Raw genomic sequence first — 15,045 nt, forward strand, 5'->3', positions numbered from 1 at the left:
CCTCATGGTAGGCTTCTTCAGAAGGTCAGAGGCCAAGGGATCCAGGGAGGCTTGGCTGTGTGGATTAGGAATTGGCTTGCCTGTAGAAAGCAGAGGGTCGTGGTGGAAGGAGTGTCCTCGGATTGGAGGGCAGTGACTAGTGGTGTCCCGCAGGGATCGGTTCTGGGACCTCTACTTTTTGTGATATTTGTAGATGACTTAGATGAGGGGGTGGAGGGCTGGGTTAGTAAGTTTGCGGATGACACTAAGATCGGCGGTGTTGTGGATAGTGTGGAGGGCTGTCGGAGCTTACAGGGGGATATTGATAGGATGCAGAGCTGGGCTGACAAGTGGCAGATGGAGTTCAATCTGGAGAAGTGTGAGGTGGGACACTTTGGAAGGACAAACTCCAGGGCAGAGCACAAGGTAAATGGCAAGGTACTTGGCAGTGTGGAGGAGCAGAGGGATCTGGGGGTTCATATTCACAGTTCACTGAAAGTTGCCTCACAGGTGGATAGAGCAGTTAAGAAGGCCTATGGGATGTTGGCTTTCATAAATCGCGGGATTGAGTTTAAGAGCCGCGAAGTGATGATGCAGCTTTACAAAACTCTAGTTAGACCACACTTAGAGTACTGTGTTCAGTTCTGGTCGCTGCATTATAGGAAGGATGTGGAGGCATTGGAGAGGGTGCAGAGGAGATTTACCAGGATGCTGCCTGGATTAGAGCGTATGGAATATGAGGAGAGGCTTAAGGTGCTAGGGCTTTATTCACTGGAAAGGAGGAGGATGAGAGGAGACATGATAGAGGTATATAAAATACTGAGAGGAATAGATAGAGTAGACAGTCAGCACCTCCTTGCCAGGGCACCAATACTCAATACAAGAGGGCATGGCTTTAAGGTTATGTGTGGGAGGTTCTGGGGAGATGTCAGAGGGAGGTTTTTCACCCAGAGAGTGGTTGCTGCATGGAATGCACTGCCTGGGGTGGTGGTGGAGGCAGGTACATTGGACAAGTTCAAGAGCTTGTTGGATAGGCACATGGAGGAATGTGAAATAGAGGGATATGCGGGAGGAAAGGGTTAGATAGTGTGGGGGTGGTTTGATGGACGGCACAACATGGTGGGCCGAAGGGCCTGTTTTGTGCTGTATGGTTCTATGGTTCTGGAGAATCCTCTCCCACCACTATAGCAATGATATTTTATACTTTTTAAACACAGAGACAACAATAAACAGTTTCCATGGTTATAATACCTACTTTAACGCTTTAGTTACAGACAGGTAACCTTGCTGAGTTATGTATTTACCACTAGACTTCATCCCAACCAGCAGAACCCCTTTGAATATTCCAATTCCCAGAAGCTGGTCCCGGGGGACTCTGAACCCAAACTCCAGAGACCCAAGATCTATCTCTCGTTACAGTGTTGAGGGATGGGTCCCTGGATATGTAAATACCAATATGACATGACATAAAACAGATGCACTCTGAACTGTGCATAAAGTGGCAAGTGGCAAGGATGTATCTTGAAAATTAAATTGGTTTATTATGGCCACGTGTACCTTGGTACAGTGAAAAACTTTGCATGCAATCCATACAGATTATTTCATTACAACAGTACATCGAGGTAGTAGCGGTGAAAAGCAGTAACAGAATGCAGAGTAAAGTGTCCCAGCTACAGAGAAAGTGCAGTGCAGGCAGGCAATAAGGTGCAAGGGCCACGACGAGGTAGATCGTGAGGTCAAGAGTCCATCTTATCGTTCAATAGTCTTATAACAGCGGGGTAGAAGCTGTCCTTGAGCCTGGGGGTACGTGCTTCCAGGCTTTTGTATCTTCTGCCTGATGAGAGGGGGGGAGAAGAGAGAATGTCTGGGGTGGGTGGGGGTCTTTGATTATGTCGGCTGCTTTCCCGAGGCAGCTGGAAGTGTAGACAGAGTCCACGGAGGGGAGGCTGGTTCCTGTGATGTGCTGGGCTGTGTCCACAATTCTCTGCGGTCTCGGGACAGAGCAGTTGCCGTCCCGAGCCGGGATGCATCGGATAGGATGCTTTCTGTGGGGCATCTAAAAATCGGTGAGGGTCGACGGGGAACGTGCCGAATTTCTTGAGCCTCCTGAGGAAGTAGAGGCGCCGGGGAGCTTTCTTGGCCGTGGCGTCTACGTGGTTGGACCAGGACAGGCCGTTGGTGATGTCCCCTCCTGGGGACTTGAAGCTCTCGACCTCAGCGCCGTTGATGTCAACAGGAGCGTGTGCACCGTCCCCCTTTCCTGAAGTCAGTGACCAGCTCTGCTGATATTGAGGGAAAGGCTGCTGTCTTAATACCATGACACTACATTCTGCATTCTGTTTTATTTTTGTTTAACAACCTTGAGATGGCAACTTTGCCATCCCTGATCTCATTGAAGGTTAAAGTGAACCTGCGTAGTTACAGTGCCACAGAAACATCCCACACCCAATGATTGGTTTCAATGGCCTTCAACTTTCAGTGGAAGATAACCGGTAAATAGATTTAATTTCACAACTGGTTCTCGTTTTATTTAATATCTGCTTTCCATATAATTTCACAACTAGGTACTGATGTAGGTAATAAGGTAATGATGCAGCTCTACAAAACTCTGGTCAGACCAGACTTGGAGCACTGTGTACAGTTCTGGTCGCCTCATTATAGGAAGGATGTGGAAGCTTTAGAGAGGGTGCAGAGGAGATTTACCAGGATGCTGCCTGGTTTAGAGAGTATGCATTATGAGGAGAGACTAAGGGAGCTCGGGCTTTACTCTTTGGAGAGGAGGAGGATGAGGGGAGACGTGATAGAGGTGTATAAAATATTAAGAGGAATAGATAGAGCGGACAGCCAGCGCCTCTTTCCCAGGGCACCAATGCTCAATACAAGAGGGCACGGCTTTAAAGTAATGGGTGGGAAGTTCAAGGGAGATATCAGAGGGAGGTTTTTCACCCAGAGAGTGGTTGGGACGTGGAATGCGCTGCCTGGGGCGGTGGTGGAGGCAGGTACATTGGTCAAATTCAAAAGATTGCTAGATAAGCACATGGAGGAATTTAAAATAGAGGGATATGTGGGCGGAAGGGGTTAGGTAGACCTAGGCGAGGTTTAAAGGTCGGCACAACATTGTGGGCCGAAGAGCCTGTATTGTGTTGCACTGTTCTATGGTTCTTTAACTCCACATTAATCTCTAACAGAGTACTGTGTTCGGTTTAGAATATAGAAGTTCCTGTAATGGGGTCAACCAAAACCACACACAAGTGCGGCCTGAGTTTTGTAACAGAGGAGCAAAGAAAATATTTGGCACGCTTGCCTTGTTATTGGAAAATATCGGCCCCAAGGTATCGAGTATCAGAGTTGGATCGTCACTTTGCAACTGCGCAAGACTTTGGTTGGACCTTACTTGGAGTATTGTGTGCAGTTCTGGTCACCCCCACAACAGAAGGGATCTGGTAGCAATGGAGACAGACTCAATGGGACTGGGGAACTTGGAATTGGGATTGGTTTATTATTGTCGCTTGTACCGAGGTACGGTGAAAAACTTGTCTTGCACACCGTCCGTACAGTGCATTGAGGTAGTACAGGGTAAAAGCAATAACAGAATGCAGAATAAAATGTCACAGTTACAGAGGAAGTGTAGGCAGACAACAGTGCATCGAGGTAGTACAGGGTAAAAACAATAACAGAATGCAGAATAAAATGTCACAGTCACAGAGAAAGTGCAGCGCAGGCAAACAATAAGGTGCAAGGGCCACGACGAGGTAGATCGTGAGGTCAAGAGTCCATCTTATCGTTCAACGATATTGATAACTTGTCAAGTACAACAACATCGAACAGTACAGTACAGGCCCTTAGGTCCACGATGTTGTGCCGACCTATATAAACCCACTCCATGATCAATCTAACCCTTCCCCCCTATACAGCCCACAGCCCTCCACTTTCCTTGCATCTATGTGCTTATCCAAGAGTCTCTTAAGTGTCCCAGTTGTATCAGCCTCTACCGCCCTTCCAGGCACCCACCACTCTCTGTGTAAAGAACCTACCTCTGACATCCCTAAACTTTCCTCCTCTGACGTTAAACAGACGCCCTCCGGTATTGACCATTGCCGCCCTGGGGAAAAGGTGCTGGCTGTCCACTCTGATGAGATATCTTTATTAGTCACATGTACATCAAAACACACAGTGAAATACATCTTCCGCATAGTTCTGGGGAGCAGCCCGCAAGTGTTGCCACGCTTCCGGCGCCAACATAGCACGACCGCAACTTCCTAACCCGTACGTCTTTGGAACGTGGGAGAAAACCGGAGGAAACCCACGCAGACACATGGGGAGAACGTACAACCTCCTTACAGACAGCAACTGGAATTGAACCTGGGTCGCCGACGCTGTAATAGTGTTACGCTAACCGCTACACTACCGTGCCTGTTCTATTGAGTCTGGGTCCCCTTCTTTAAGAAAGGACACACTGACGTTGAAAGTAGTCCAGAATAGATTCAAGTTTATTGTTGTCATAAGAATCCATGAGGTATAAATGCCTTGAAAATTAGCTTTTTCACATTGCAAGACGAGGACAAACGCGTTGACCAACTTAAGTTGACTTAAATTGTACATAACTCCGTCCAGTTCTGGTCGCCTCATAGGAAGGATGTGGAAACTTGCACCCTTTCCAACGCCAGGATGCTGCCTGGTTTAGAGAGGATGCATTATGAGGAGAGACTAAGGGAGCTCGGGCTTTACTCTTTGGAGAGGAGGAGGATGAGAGGAGACATGATAGAGGTGTACAAAATATTGAGAGAAATAGAGTGGACAGCCAGCGCTTCTTTCCCTGGGCACCTATGCTCAATACAAGAGGGCATGGCTTTAAGAGAATGGGTGGGAAGTTCACGGGAGATATCAGAGGGAGGTTTTTCACCCGGAGAGTGGTTGGGGCGTGGAATGCGCTGCCTGGGGCGCTGGTGGAGGCAGGTACATTGGTCAAATTCAAGAGATTGTTAGATAAGCACATGGAGGGATTTAAAATAGAGGGATATGTAGGAGGAATGGGATAGTCTTAGGTGAGGTTTGAAGGTCGGCACAGCATTGTGGGCCGAAGGGCCTGTATTCTGCTGGACTGTTCTATGATAACTTGAAAGTGTACAAAGTAACGGGGCTTGCTTGATAGAGGTGTACAAGAGGCACAGATTGAGTGGACAGTCAGAGACTTTTTCCCAGGGCGACAGTGGCTAACACGAGGGGGCATAATTTTAAGGTGATTGGAGGAAGGTGTAAGGGGTAAGTTTTTTACACAGAGAGTGGTGGGTGTGTGGAACGCACTGCCGGCAGAGGTGGTGGGGGCAGATACATTAGGGACATTTAAGAGACTCTTAGATAAACACATGAACGGTAGAGCAATGGGGGGCTATGTGGGAGGGAAGGGTTAGATAGATCTGAAAGCAGGATAAAATGTCGGCACAACATTGTGGGCCGAAGGGCCTGTACTGTGCTGTAGTGTTCGATGTTCTATAACAAATCCATGAGATGAAGGAGTTGTTCCTGTCGGAAGCGGTTTAGATCTGCATTCCTCGGGGTTCAGGAGGACGAGGGGTGGGTGACCTTACATGAGGGGGTGGGGAGAACACGTGGAAATGTTTTGAGTGAGGCGGGGGAGAGAGCGTTAGTTACAAGATCAGGGGAGCGGTCCGTTCAGACTGACATGTGTCGGAACAACTTCTGACAGAGGGTGTGAGGGGTGGGAGAGTTCTTGGAGGGTAATAGGAAACGGATAACGTTGGAGAGGGTTAATCTTTAGAACGATCGGTGGGAGGGGGGAGGTTGGAATCGGGGGATGTGGGGGATCTGGGAACGGGAGATGAGGCCTGCAGTGGGTCGGTCATTAGATGGCAGGGCATGGGGTCCAGAGGGGTGACCTTACAGAGGTGCATAAAACCACGAGGGGCATTGATAGGGTGAATGCACACAGTCTTCCCCCCACCCCCCCCCCCCACCTCCCCAGGGTTGGGGAATCAAGAACTAGAGGGCACAGGTTTAAGGTGAGGGGCGGCAAAGAGATTTAATAGGGGCAACTTTTTCAGGTGATCCATACGTGGAACGAGCTGCCAGAGGAAGTGTGTGAGGCAGGGACATTAACGACATTTAAAACACACTCCGACAGGTCCGTGGGTGGGAAAAGGTTTAGAAGAATATGGGGCAAATGTGGGCAAATGGGACTGGCTTGGATGGGAATCCGGGCCGGCACAGACCAGTTGGGCCGAAGGGCCTGTTTCTATGCTGTGGGACTCTGGTACTGTACGATACAGCAGGGTATGGATCGGTTGGGAATGTGTGCTGAGGAATGGCAGATGGGGGTTTAATACGGACGAGTGTGAGGCGATGCATTTGGGAGGTCAAATGTAAGAGGAAAGCATGCAGGACTCTGAGGAGCATCGGTGTACGGGGGGGTCCTGGGGTCCGAGTCTGCAGCTCCCCTGAAAGTGGCCGCACAGGTCGACAGGGCAGTGAAGAAGGCGTACGGCACACTCGCCTTCACCGGTCGGGGCGTCGAGTACAAGAGTCGGGAAGTCACATTGTGGCTGTATAAAACTCTGGTCGGGCCGCACTCATGTGCAGTTCTGGTCATTCCCCCCGTTACAGGGAGGGTGCGGGGGGCTTCGGAGAGGGTGCGGGAGAGGTTCACCGGGACCCTGCCCGGATTAGAGGGCGTGAGCTATAAGGAGAGGTCGGACAGACTCGGGTTGTTCTCTCCGGAGCGGCGGAGGCCGAGGGGAGAGGTTTATAAGATCACGAGAGGCACAGATCGAGCAGACAGCCGGGATCTTTCTCCCCCACACCCCAGGGTGGAAATGTCTAATACCAGAGGGCGTGCGTTTAAGGTGAGGGGGGGGGAGAGTTGAGAGGAGATGGGCGGGGCAGGTTGTTTTACACAGAGAGCGGTGGGGGCCTGGAATGTGCTGCTGGGGGTGGGGGTGGAGGCAGATACGATGGAGGGGGTTAACGACACGGGGATGTGGGCCGCGCGCAGGCAGGGGCGGGAACCGGCACGGACCCCGTGGGCCGACAGGCCTGTTCCCGTCTTCTGCGAGAGGCCGAGATGGGCGGTTGGGACCCGACGCGCTGATCCCCGGGCGCCCAGGATGGGTGGGTGGGTGCTGATCTCCGAACGGTCTCCGTTGTGTCCCGCCCCCGCCAACGCCCTGTCTCTCTTCCCCCTCCCCTTGCTCTGCTTCGACAGCCAGAGGCGCCTGCTGCTCACCGGCACCCCGCTGCAGAACAGCCTGATGGAGCTGTGGTCGCTCATGCACTTCCTGATGCCACACGTGTTCCAGTCGCACCGAGAGTTCAAGGAGTGGTTCTCCAACCCGCTGACCGGCATGATCGAGGGCAGCCAGGAGTACAACGACAACCTGGTCAAGAGGCTGCACAAGGTAGGGCAAAGACCGCCTCCCCTCCCCCGGACACCCCTCATTCCCCGCCTCTCGTTCCTCTCCCCCTCCCACCACCCTCTCTCTCCCCTCCTTCCCCTCCCTCCTTCCCCCTCTCCTTCCCTCCCTCCCTCCTTCCCCTCTCCCTCCTTCCCCCTCTCCCTCCCTCCCTCCTTCCCCCTCTCCTTCCCTCCCTCCTTCCCCCACTCTCTCCCTCCCTCCCTCCTTCCCCCTCTCCCTCCCTCCTCCCCTCCTTCCCCCTCCCTCCCTCCCTCCCCCTCTCCTTCCCTCCCTCCTTCCCCCTCTCTCTCCCTCCCTCCTTCCCCCTCTCCTTCCCTCCCTCCTCCTCTCCTTCCCTCCCTACCTCCCTCCTTCCCCCTCTCCGTCCCTCCTTCCCTCCCTCCCTCCTTACCCCTCTCCTTCCCTCCCTCCTTCCCCCGCTCCTTCCCTCCCTCCCTCTCTCCCTCCCTCCCTCTTTCCCCCTCTCCCTCCCTCCCCCCTCTCCCTCCTTCCCTCCCTCCCTCCTTCCCCCTCTCCCTCCCTCCTTCCCCCTCTCCTTCCCTCCCTCCTTCCCCCTCTCCTTCCCTCCCTCCTTCCCTCCCTCCTTCCCCCTCTCCTTCCCTCCCTCCTTCCCCCTCTCCTTCCCTCCCTCCTTCCCCCTCTCCTTCCCTCCCTCCTTCCCCCTCTCCTTCCCTCCCTCCTTCCCCCTCTCCTTCCCTCCCTCCTTACCCCTCTCCTTCCCCCTCTCCTTCCCCCTCTCCTTCCCTCCCTCCTTCCCCCTCTCCTTCCCTCCCTCCTTCCCCCTCTCCTTCCCTCCCTCCCCTCTCCCTCTTACCCCTCTCCCTCCCTCCCCTCCTCCCCCTCTCTCTCCCTCCTTCCCCCCTCTCCCTCTCTCCATCCCCCCTCTCTCTCTATCCCCCCCTCTCTCTCCATCCCCCCGCTCTCTCCATCCATCCCCCCGCTCTCTCCATCCATCCCCCCGCTCTCTCCATCCATCCCCCCGCTCTCTCTCTCCATCCCCCCTCTCTCTCCTTCCCCCTCTCTCTCCCAGTGCAGGGAGATGGGGTCTTTTTAATCTTTCTGTTTTCTATTTTACAAATGCTTTATTTACTAAAAGCACATCCGGTGTCAAAACTACTACAAATAATACAAGAAAGAATACAAGGTTAATGGCAGGACTCTCAGCAGTGTGGAGGAACAGAGGGATCTCGGGGTCCACGTCCACAGATCCCTCAGGGTTGCCGCGCAGGTCGGTAGGGTTGTTAAGAAGGCGTGTGGTGTGTTGGCCTTCATTAGTCATGGGGATTGAGTTCAAGAGCCGTGAGGTGATGTTGCAGCTCTGGTCAGACCACACTTGGAGTATTGTGTTCAGTTCTGGTCGCCTCATTATAGGAAGGATGTGGGAGCTTCAGAGAGGGTGCAGAGATTTACCAGGATTGGAGAGCACGTCTAATGAGGATAGGTTGAGCGAGCTGGGGCTTTTCTCTTTGGAGAGGAGGAGGATGAGAGGTGACTTGATAGAGGTGTACAAGAGGCACAGATCGAGTGGACAGTCAGAGACTTTTTCCCAGGGCGACAATGGCTGACATGAGGGGGCGTAATTTTAAGGTGATTGGAGGAAGGTATAAGGGGTAAGTTTTTTATACAGAGAGTGGTGGGTGTGTGGAACGCACTGCTGGCAGAGGTTGTGGGGGCAGATACATGAGGGACATTTAAGAGACTCTTAGACACATGAATGATAGAGAAATGGGGGGCGATGTGGGAGGGAAGGGTTAGATAGATCTCAGAGCAGGATAAAATGTCAGTACAACATTGTGGGCTGAAGGGCCTGTACTGTGCTGTAGTGTTCCGTGTTCTAAAGTAGAAGAAAAACTATGCACACTACAGCAATGACGCCAACTAACAGCCGCTAAACGCACCCGCAACAGCTCGGACGAGAATCGCATTCCCACCATCCACGGCGCGCGCCACCCCCTGAAGGGGCCGGTATGATCTTTATGGGCCAAAGGGCCTGTTTCTGTGCTGTAGAACGCCATGGCTCAGCGTGCATTGAGATGCTAATCCTGTGGAGCGCGGGACCGGGTGGGGGACGTGAGGGGGCAGTAGGGGGAGGGTGCTAGGCAAGGGGGGTGGTGGGGGCGACTCTTTGACTCTTCCCAACCGGTTCCTCCCCTCCCTCCCGCAGGTCCTGCGGCCCTTCCTCCTGCGCAGGATCAAGGTGGATGTGGAGAAGCAGATGCCAAAGAAATACGAGCACGTGGTGCAGTGCCGCCTGTCCAAGAGGCAGCGCTACCTGTACGATGACTTCATGTCCCAGGCCTCGTAAGTGTGCGTCCGCAAAGAGCGTCGGTGTGTCCCTGGCCATCCGGCGAGGTTAATCTGCATCTAATCAGGGTGCAGGGAGCCTCGTCCTTTGTCTGACCCCTGGGAGTGTGTGACGGGACGGTGCGGAGGGAGCCTCACCCTGTGTGTCTGACCCCGGGAGTGTGTGACGGGACGGTGCAGAGGGAGCCTCACCCTGTGTGTCTGACCCCGGGAGTGTGTGATGGGACGGTGCGGAGGGAGCCTCACCCTCTGACCCCCGGGAGTGTGTGACGGGACGGTGCGGAGGGAGCCTCACCCTGTGTCTGATCCCAGGAGTGTGTGACGGGACGGTGCGGAGGGAGCCTCACCCTGTGTCTGACCCCCGGGAGTGTGTGACGGGACGGTGCGGAGGGAGCCTCACCCTGTGTCTGACCCCGGGAGTGTGTGACGGGACGGTGCGGGGGGAGCTTCACCCTGTTCCTGACCCCTTTTGACAGCTTTCCTCACTATCCACCTTCCCAATTTACTAGTTCTCTCACCGACGTTGTCATTTCTATATCACCAACAACAGAGGTCCCAGCACCGATCCCTCCGGAGCACCCCTGGTCACAGGACAGCTCTCCCCCACCACCACTCTTCTCTCTTCCACTGCCCCCATTTGACCAGTTCCAGTCCCAGAACGTCCCTGGGCCTTGGTCACCAGGAGAGGCCGAGGCTCTGCTCCCGGCCTACAGGGCCCTGTTGACCGTTTTCGGGTCCCAGTGTGGTCAGGCTACGTTGGTGGCCTTCAAAGTCAAGTTTAATGTCGCACGCACAAGTGCGCAAGGGTAATGAGAAAGTACTTGCGGCACCATCACAGGCACATAGCATCAGAGAAGCAGAATTCACAATAAAATCGTAAATTGAACAATTTTTTACAAGAAAGAACACAGTTAGAACAAAGCTGGCTGCGGTGCAGAGCGGTCCCGGTGCTGCTGTACTGAGGCAGTGATCAGGGTTGTGCCGGTCGGTTCAAGAACCGAGTGGTTGAAGGGAAGTCTCTGTCCCTGAACCTGGCCTTGTGGGGACTTCAGGCTTCTGTACCTCCTGCCCGACGGGAGCCATGAGAAGACGGCACGGCCCGGACGGTGGGGGGATCTTTAACGGCGGACGTTGCCTTCTCGAGGCAGCCCCTCCTGTGGATACTCCTGACAGTGGGGGGAGGCACGTGCCCGTGATGTATCGGTGGCAGAGTCCCCACACTCTCCGCGGCTCCTCGCGTTCCTGCCCGTTGGGAATCGCCATCCCAGACCGAAGTTTGACAGAGTCTGCGGCAAGTCACCGAGTGAAGTCCGAACCACCCGCCCTCCCCGAGTCACGTTCTCGAACAACCGTTGGGTGTCGGGTCCGAGCTGCTCCGAAAGTGATGCCGCTGGCGATCCTTCCGTGTGGTGGAGGTCGTACTGAGCCTCGTGAGTTGGGATGCGCTGGGAGTGGATGGGCCCCAGCGGGAGACCTCTCCCGAGGAGCTGAGGGTGCCCAGGGCTTCAACCTCCTGCCATCGGCCTCGCGGAGAGTGATGACCTTATTATTGTTCTCTTTCCCTCCTCCTACCCCTCCTCCCCCTCCCCTCCTCCCCCTCCCCTCCTCCCCCTCCCCTCCTCCCCCTCCCCTCCTCCCCCTCCCCTCCTCCTCCTACCCCTCCACCTCCTACCCCTCCTCCTCCTACCCTCTACCCCTCCCCCATCCCTCCCTCCTACCCCTCCCCTCCATTTCCCCATCTCCTCCTCTCTCCCCCCTCCTCCTCTCTCCCCCCTCCTCCTCTCTCCCCCCTCCTCCTCTCTCCCCCCTCCTCTCTCCTCTTCCCCCTCCCCCTCTTCCTCTTCCCCCTCCATCCTCCTCCTCCCCCTCCCCCACCACCTCCACCACCTCCTGCCCCTCTGGCAGCACCAAAGAGACCCTGGAGACGGGCCACTTCATGAGTGTCATCAACATCCTGATGCAGCTCCGTAAGGTCTGCAACCACCCCAACCTGTTCGACCCCCGCCCCATCCACTCGCCCTTCATCACCGAGGGCATCTGCTACACCACCGCTTCCTGCGTGCTGCGGGCCCTCGAGTACCGGCCCTTCAAGGTGAGGCGAGGGCTGGGGTGTGCACGGAGCCGTCGGGAGGGAGGGGGGAGACGCCTCGCCTCGGGCCGATTCCGGGACGGGACGTTTGGCGGGGGGAGGAGCGAGAGGGGCGATGGTTAGAGGGGAGGGAGGGGGATGATAGAGGAGAGAGCGAGGGGAGGGGAACGGGAGGAGAGGGGAGGGGGCGAGGGGGGGCAAGAGAGGGGAGGGAGCTAGAAAGGGGAGGGAGCAGGGTGGGCGAGAGAGGGGAGGGAGCAATGTGGGTGAGAGGGGAGGGAGCGGGGGGGTGAGACAGGGGACGTGCGAGAGGGGGCTGAGCGAGAGGGGAGGGGGCTTTGGCCGGTATATGGATAAGCAGAGATCACCCCCCCCCCCCCCCCACCGCAGATCCCTGCTGACTCCTGTCCTCTCCACCACTCTGCAGCAGGTGGACCTCGGCATTTTCGACCTGATCAACTTGGAGGGCAAGCTGTCCCGGTACGAGTCGGACACCTTCCTGCCCGCCAACAAGGTCACCCTGAAGCTGATCGAGGAGATCGCCGACGCCCCAGACCCCCCTCCCCGGCCCCGCCCCGTCCGCATGAAGGTCAACAGGTGGGTGTCGCGGCCCCCGTCACCCCCATCCCGCCCGCAACCTCCCGGGCTCAGTCCCTCCTGCCCTGAAGGGATCTCCCCTCCCTCCCCTTGCCCCCCTATCGCTCGCTCTCCCCGCCCAGACCCCCTGTCCCCCTCCCAGACCTCCGTTCTGTCCTCCCCCCCCCCCCCTCGCTCTCCCTCCTCCCCCCCCCCCCCCTTGCTCCCCCTCCTCCCCCTCACTCTCCCCAACTCGGTACCACTCCTGCTCCTCTTCTCCGCCTGGTCGCTCCCCCATCACTCCCAGGGCCGGGGGGAGTGTCCCTTCACTCAATCCTCTCCTGCCTTCCCCTGCCGCCGATCCCCCTCACCTCCCGCCGCTCTCTTCCTCACCCCCCGCCTCTCTCTGCCCTGTTCCAGGATGCTGCAACCAGCCCAGAAGCCTGACGGACGGACGGTGGTCCTGGTCAACAGCCCCCGGCCCCCCTTGCTGGTGCCCCAGAGTTCTCCACAGTCGCTGGCGCCGGTGCGCCCCACCGAGGTGATTCACACTGTGCAGGGCACCGCTCCACTCCACACTGTCCTCAGTCCCGCCACGCAGACGGTCACGGCGACACAAGGTAACGGCACAGCAAGTTATCCCCTTCCCTCCCTCTAAGCGGTATCCGTACACTGACCGGTGTCCCTCAGCCCTTCTCCCTCAGGGGGAGATCCGTACACTGACCGGTGTCCCTCAGCCCCTCTCCCTCAGGGGGAGATCTGTACACTGACCGGTGTCCCTCAGCCCCTCTCCCTCAGGGGGAGATCCGTACACTGACCGGTGTCCCTCAGCCCCTCTCCCTCAGGGGGAGATCCGTACACTGACCGGTGTCCCTCAGCCCCTCTCCCTCAGGGGGAGATCTGTACACTGACCGGTGTCCCTCAGCCCCTCTCCCTCAGGGGGAGATCCGTACACTGACCGGTGTCCCTCAGCCCCTCTCCCTCAGGGGGAGATCCGTACACTGACCGGTGTCCCTCAGCCCCTCTCCCTCAGGGGGAGATCCGTACACTGACCGGTGTCCCTCAGTCCCCCTCCCTCAGGGGGAGATCTGTACACTGACCGGTGTCCCTCGGCCCCTCTCCCTCAGGGGGAGATCTGTACACTGACCGGTGTCCCTCGGCCCCTCTCCCTCAGGGGGAGATCTGTACACTGACCGGTGTCCCTCGGCCCCTCTCCCTCAGGGGGAGATCTGTACACTGACTGGTGTCCCTCGGTCCCCCTCCCTCGGGGAGATCTGTACACTGACCGGTGTCCCTCAGCCCCTCTCCCTCAGGGGGGGATCCGTACACTGACCGGTGTCCCTCAGTCCCTCTCCCTTGGGGGGGGGGGGGGTTCTGTACACTGACCGGTGTCCCTCAGTCCCTCTCCCTCGGGGGGAGATCTGTACACTGACCGGTGTCCCTCAGTCCCTCTCCCTGTGTTGTACGCAGAGTTGTGTCATGTGGAGTAGCACCCAGCGTCCGGTGTGGGGGTGGGTGTGTTGGGGGGGTGTGTGTACGTATGTGGGACCCTGTTCTAATCTCTCTTTTGCTCTCTCTCCCTCCCCATCCCCTCTCGCTCTCTCTCCCCACTCCCTCCCTCCCTCTCTCTCCCCCCCAACATTCCCAGGTCTGCCGGCCCCACTCTCCCTCCCCCAGGTGGTGACCACCGCCCCCCGCACGGTCCTGGCCCCCCCGCGCCCCCCAGTGCTGGGGGCTGGGGTCCAGCAGCCCCCACCCTCGGTCAGCCTGGGGGTGCGGCCCCTCCCACTGTCGACGCTGAGGGTGGCGCCGGCCGTGCCCACCCCCCAGCCCCTGGCGGGGTACACGGTGCAGGCTGGGGCCAGCGGCCCCCTCCCGCAGAGGCTGATCCTGTCCCCCGACATGCAGGCACGGCTCCCCAGTGAGTACCTCGGCGGGGAGGGGGAGGGAGGGGAGGCCGTGTGGGTGGAGGGTGGCGGGTTGGGTTGGGGTCTGCAGCAGTTGGTGGGAGAGGAGGGAGGAGGTCTGGAGGGAGGGGTGGGCGGTGTAGGAGGATTGAGGGAGAGGAGGGGAGGGAGGAGGGTGGGCCGTGTAGCTGAAGGGAGGTGGACGGTTGAGGGAGAGGAGGAGGTGCAGGGAGGGGGGATCAGAGGGAGGGGAGGAGGGGGCGGGAGGTGGTCTGAGGGGGAGGTGGAGGGAGAGGAGGAGGTGGAGGGAGGGGGGTTCAGAGGGAGGGGAGGTGGAGGGAGGGGGGTTCAGAGGGAGGGGGAGGGGGAGGGAGAGGAGGAGGGAGGGGAGGAGGGGGCGGGTGGTGGTGGGCAGGGGAGGGAGAGGTGGAGGGAGGGGGGGTTCAGACGGAGGGGAGGTGGGGGGCGAGGGGGAGGTGGAGGGAGGGGGGTTCAGAGGGAGGAGGTGGAGGGAGGGGGGTTCAGAGGGAGGGGAGGTGGGGGGCGAGGGGGAGGTGGAGGGAGGCAGTTCAGAGGGAGGGGAGGTGGGAGGGGGAGGAGGCGGAGGGAGGGGGTTCAGAGGGAGGGAAGGTGGGGGCGAGGGGGAGGTGGAGGGAGGGGGGTTCAGAGGGAGGGGAGGTGGAGGGAGGGTGTTTCAGAGGGAGGGGAGGTGGGGGGCGAGGGGGAGGTGGAGGGAGGCGGTTCAGAGGGAGGGGAGGTG

The 15,045-nt window shown here is 57.6% G+C and overlaps 1 protein-coding gene across 1 annotated transcript in view; it reads left to right on the forward strand.

The window, feature by feature from the left end:
- srcap (Snf2-related CREBBP activator protein) overlaps nt 1–15,045 on the forward strand; it is a 48,389-nt gene that overhangs the window by 16,808 nt on the left and 16,536 nt on the right. Inside the window, exons 11-16 of the mRNA XM_052009949.1 lie at nt 7,199–7,391; nt 9,574–9,710; nt 11,619–11,805; nt 12,230–12,399; nt 12,799–12,998; nt 14,027–14,299. Of these exons, the coding sequence (XP_051865909.1) occupies nt 7,199–7,391; nt 9,574–9,710; nt 11,619–11,805; nt 12,230–12,399; nt 12,799–12,998; nt 14,027–14,299 (1,160 nt within the window). The remainder of the gene's footprint in view (nt 1–7,198; nt 7,392–9,573; nt 9,711–11,618; nt 11,806–12,229; nt 12,400–12,798; nt 12,999–14,026; nt 14,300–15,045) is intronic.

The sequence above is a fragment of the Pristis pectinata genome, unplaced genomic scaffold, assembly GCF_009764475.1.
Source record: "Pristis pectinata isolate sPriPec2 unplaced genomic scaffold, sPriPec2.1.pri scaffold_88_arrow_ctg1, whole genome shotgun sequence".
Classification (NCBI taxonomy): Eukaryota; Metazoa; Chordata; class Chondrichthyes; order Rhinopristiformes; family Pristidae; genus Pristis; species Pristis pectinata.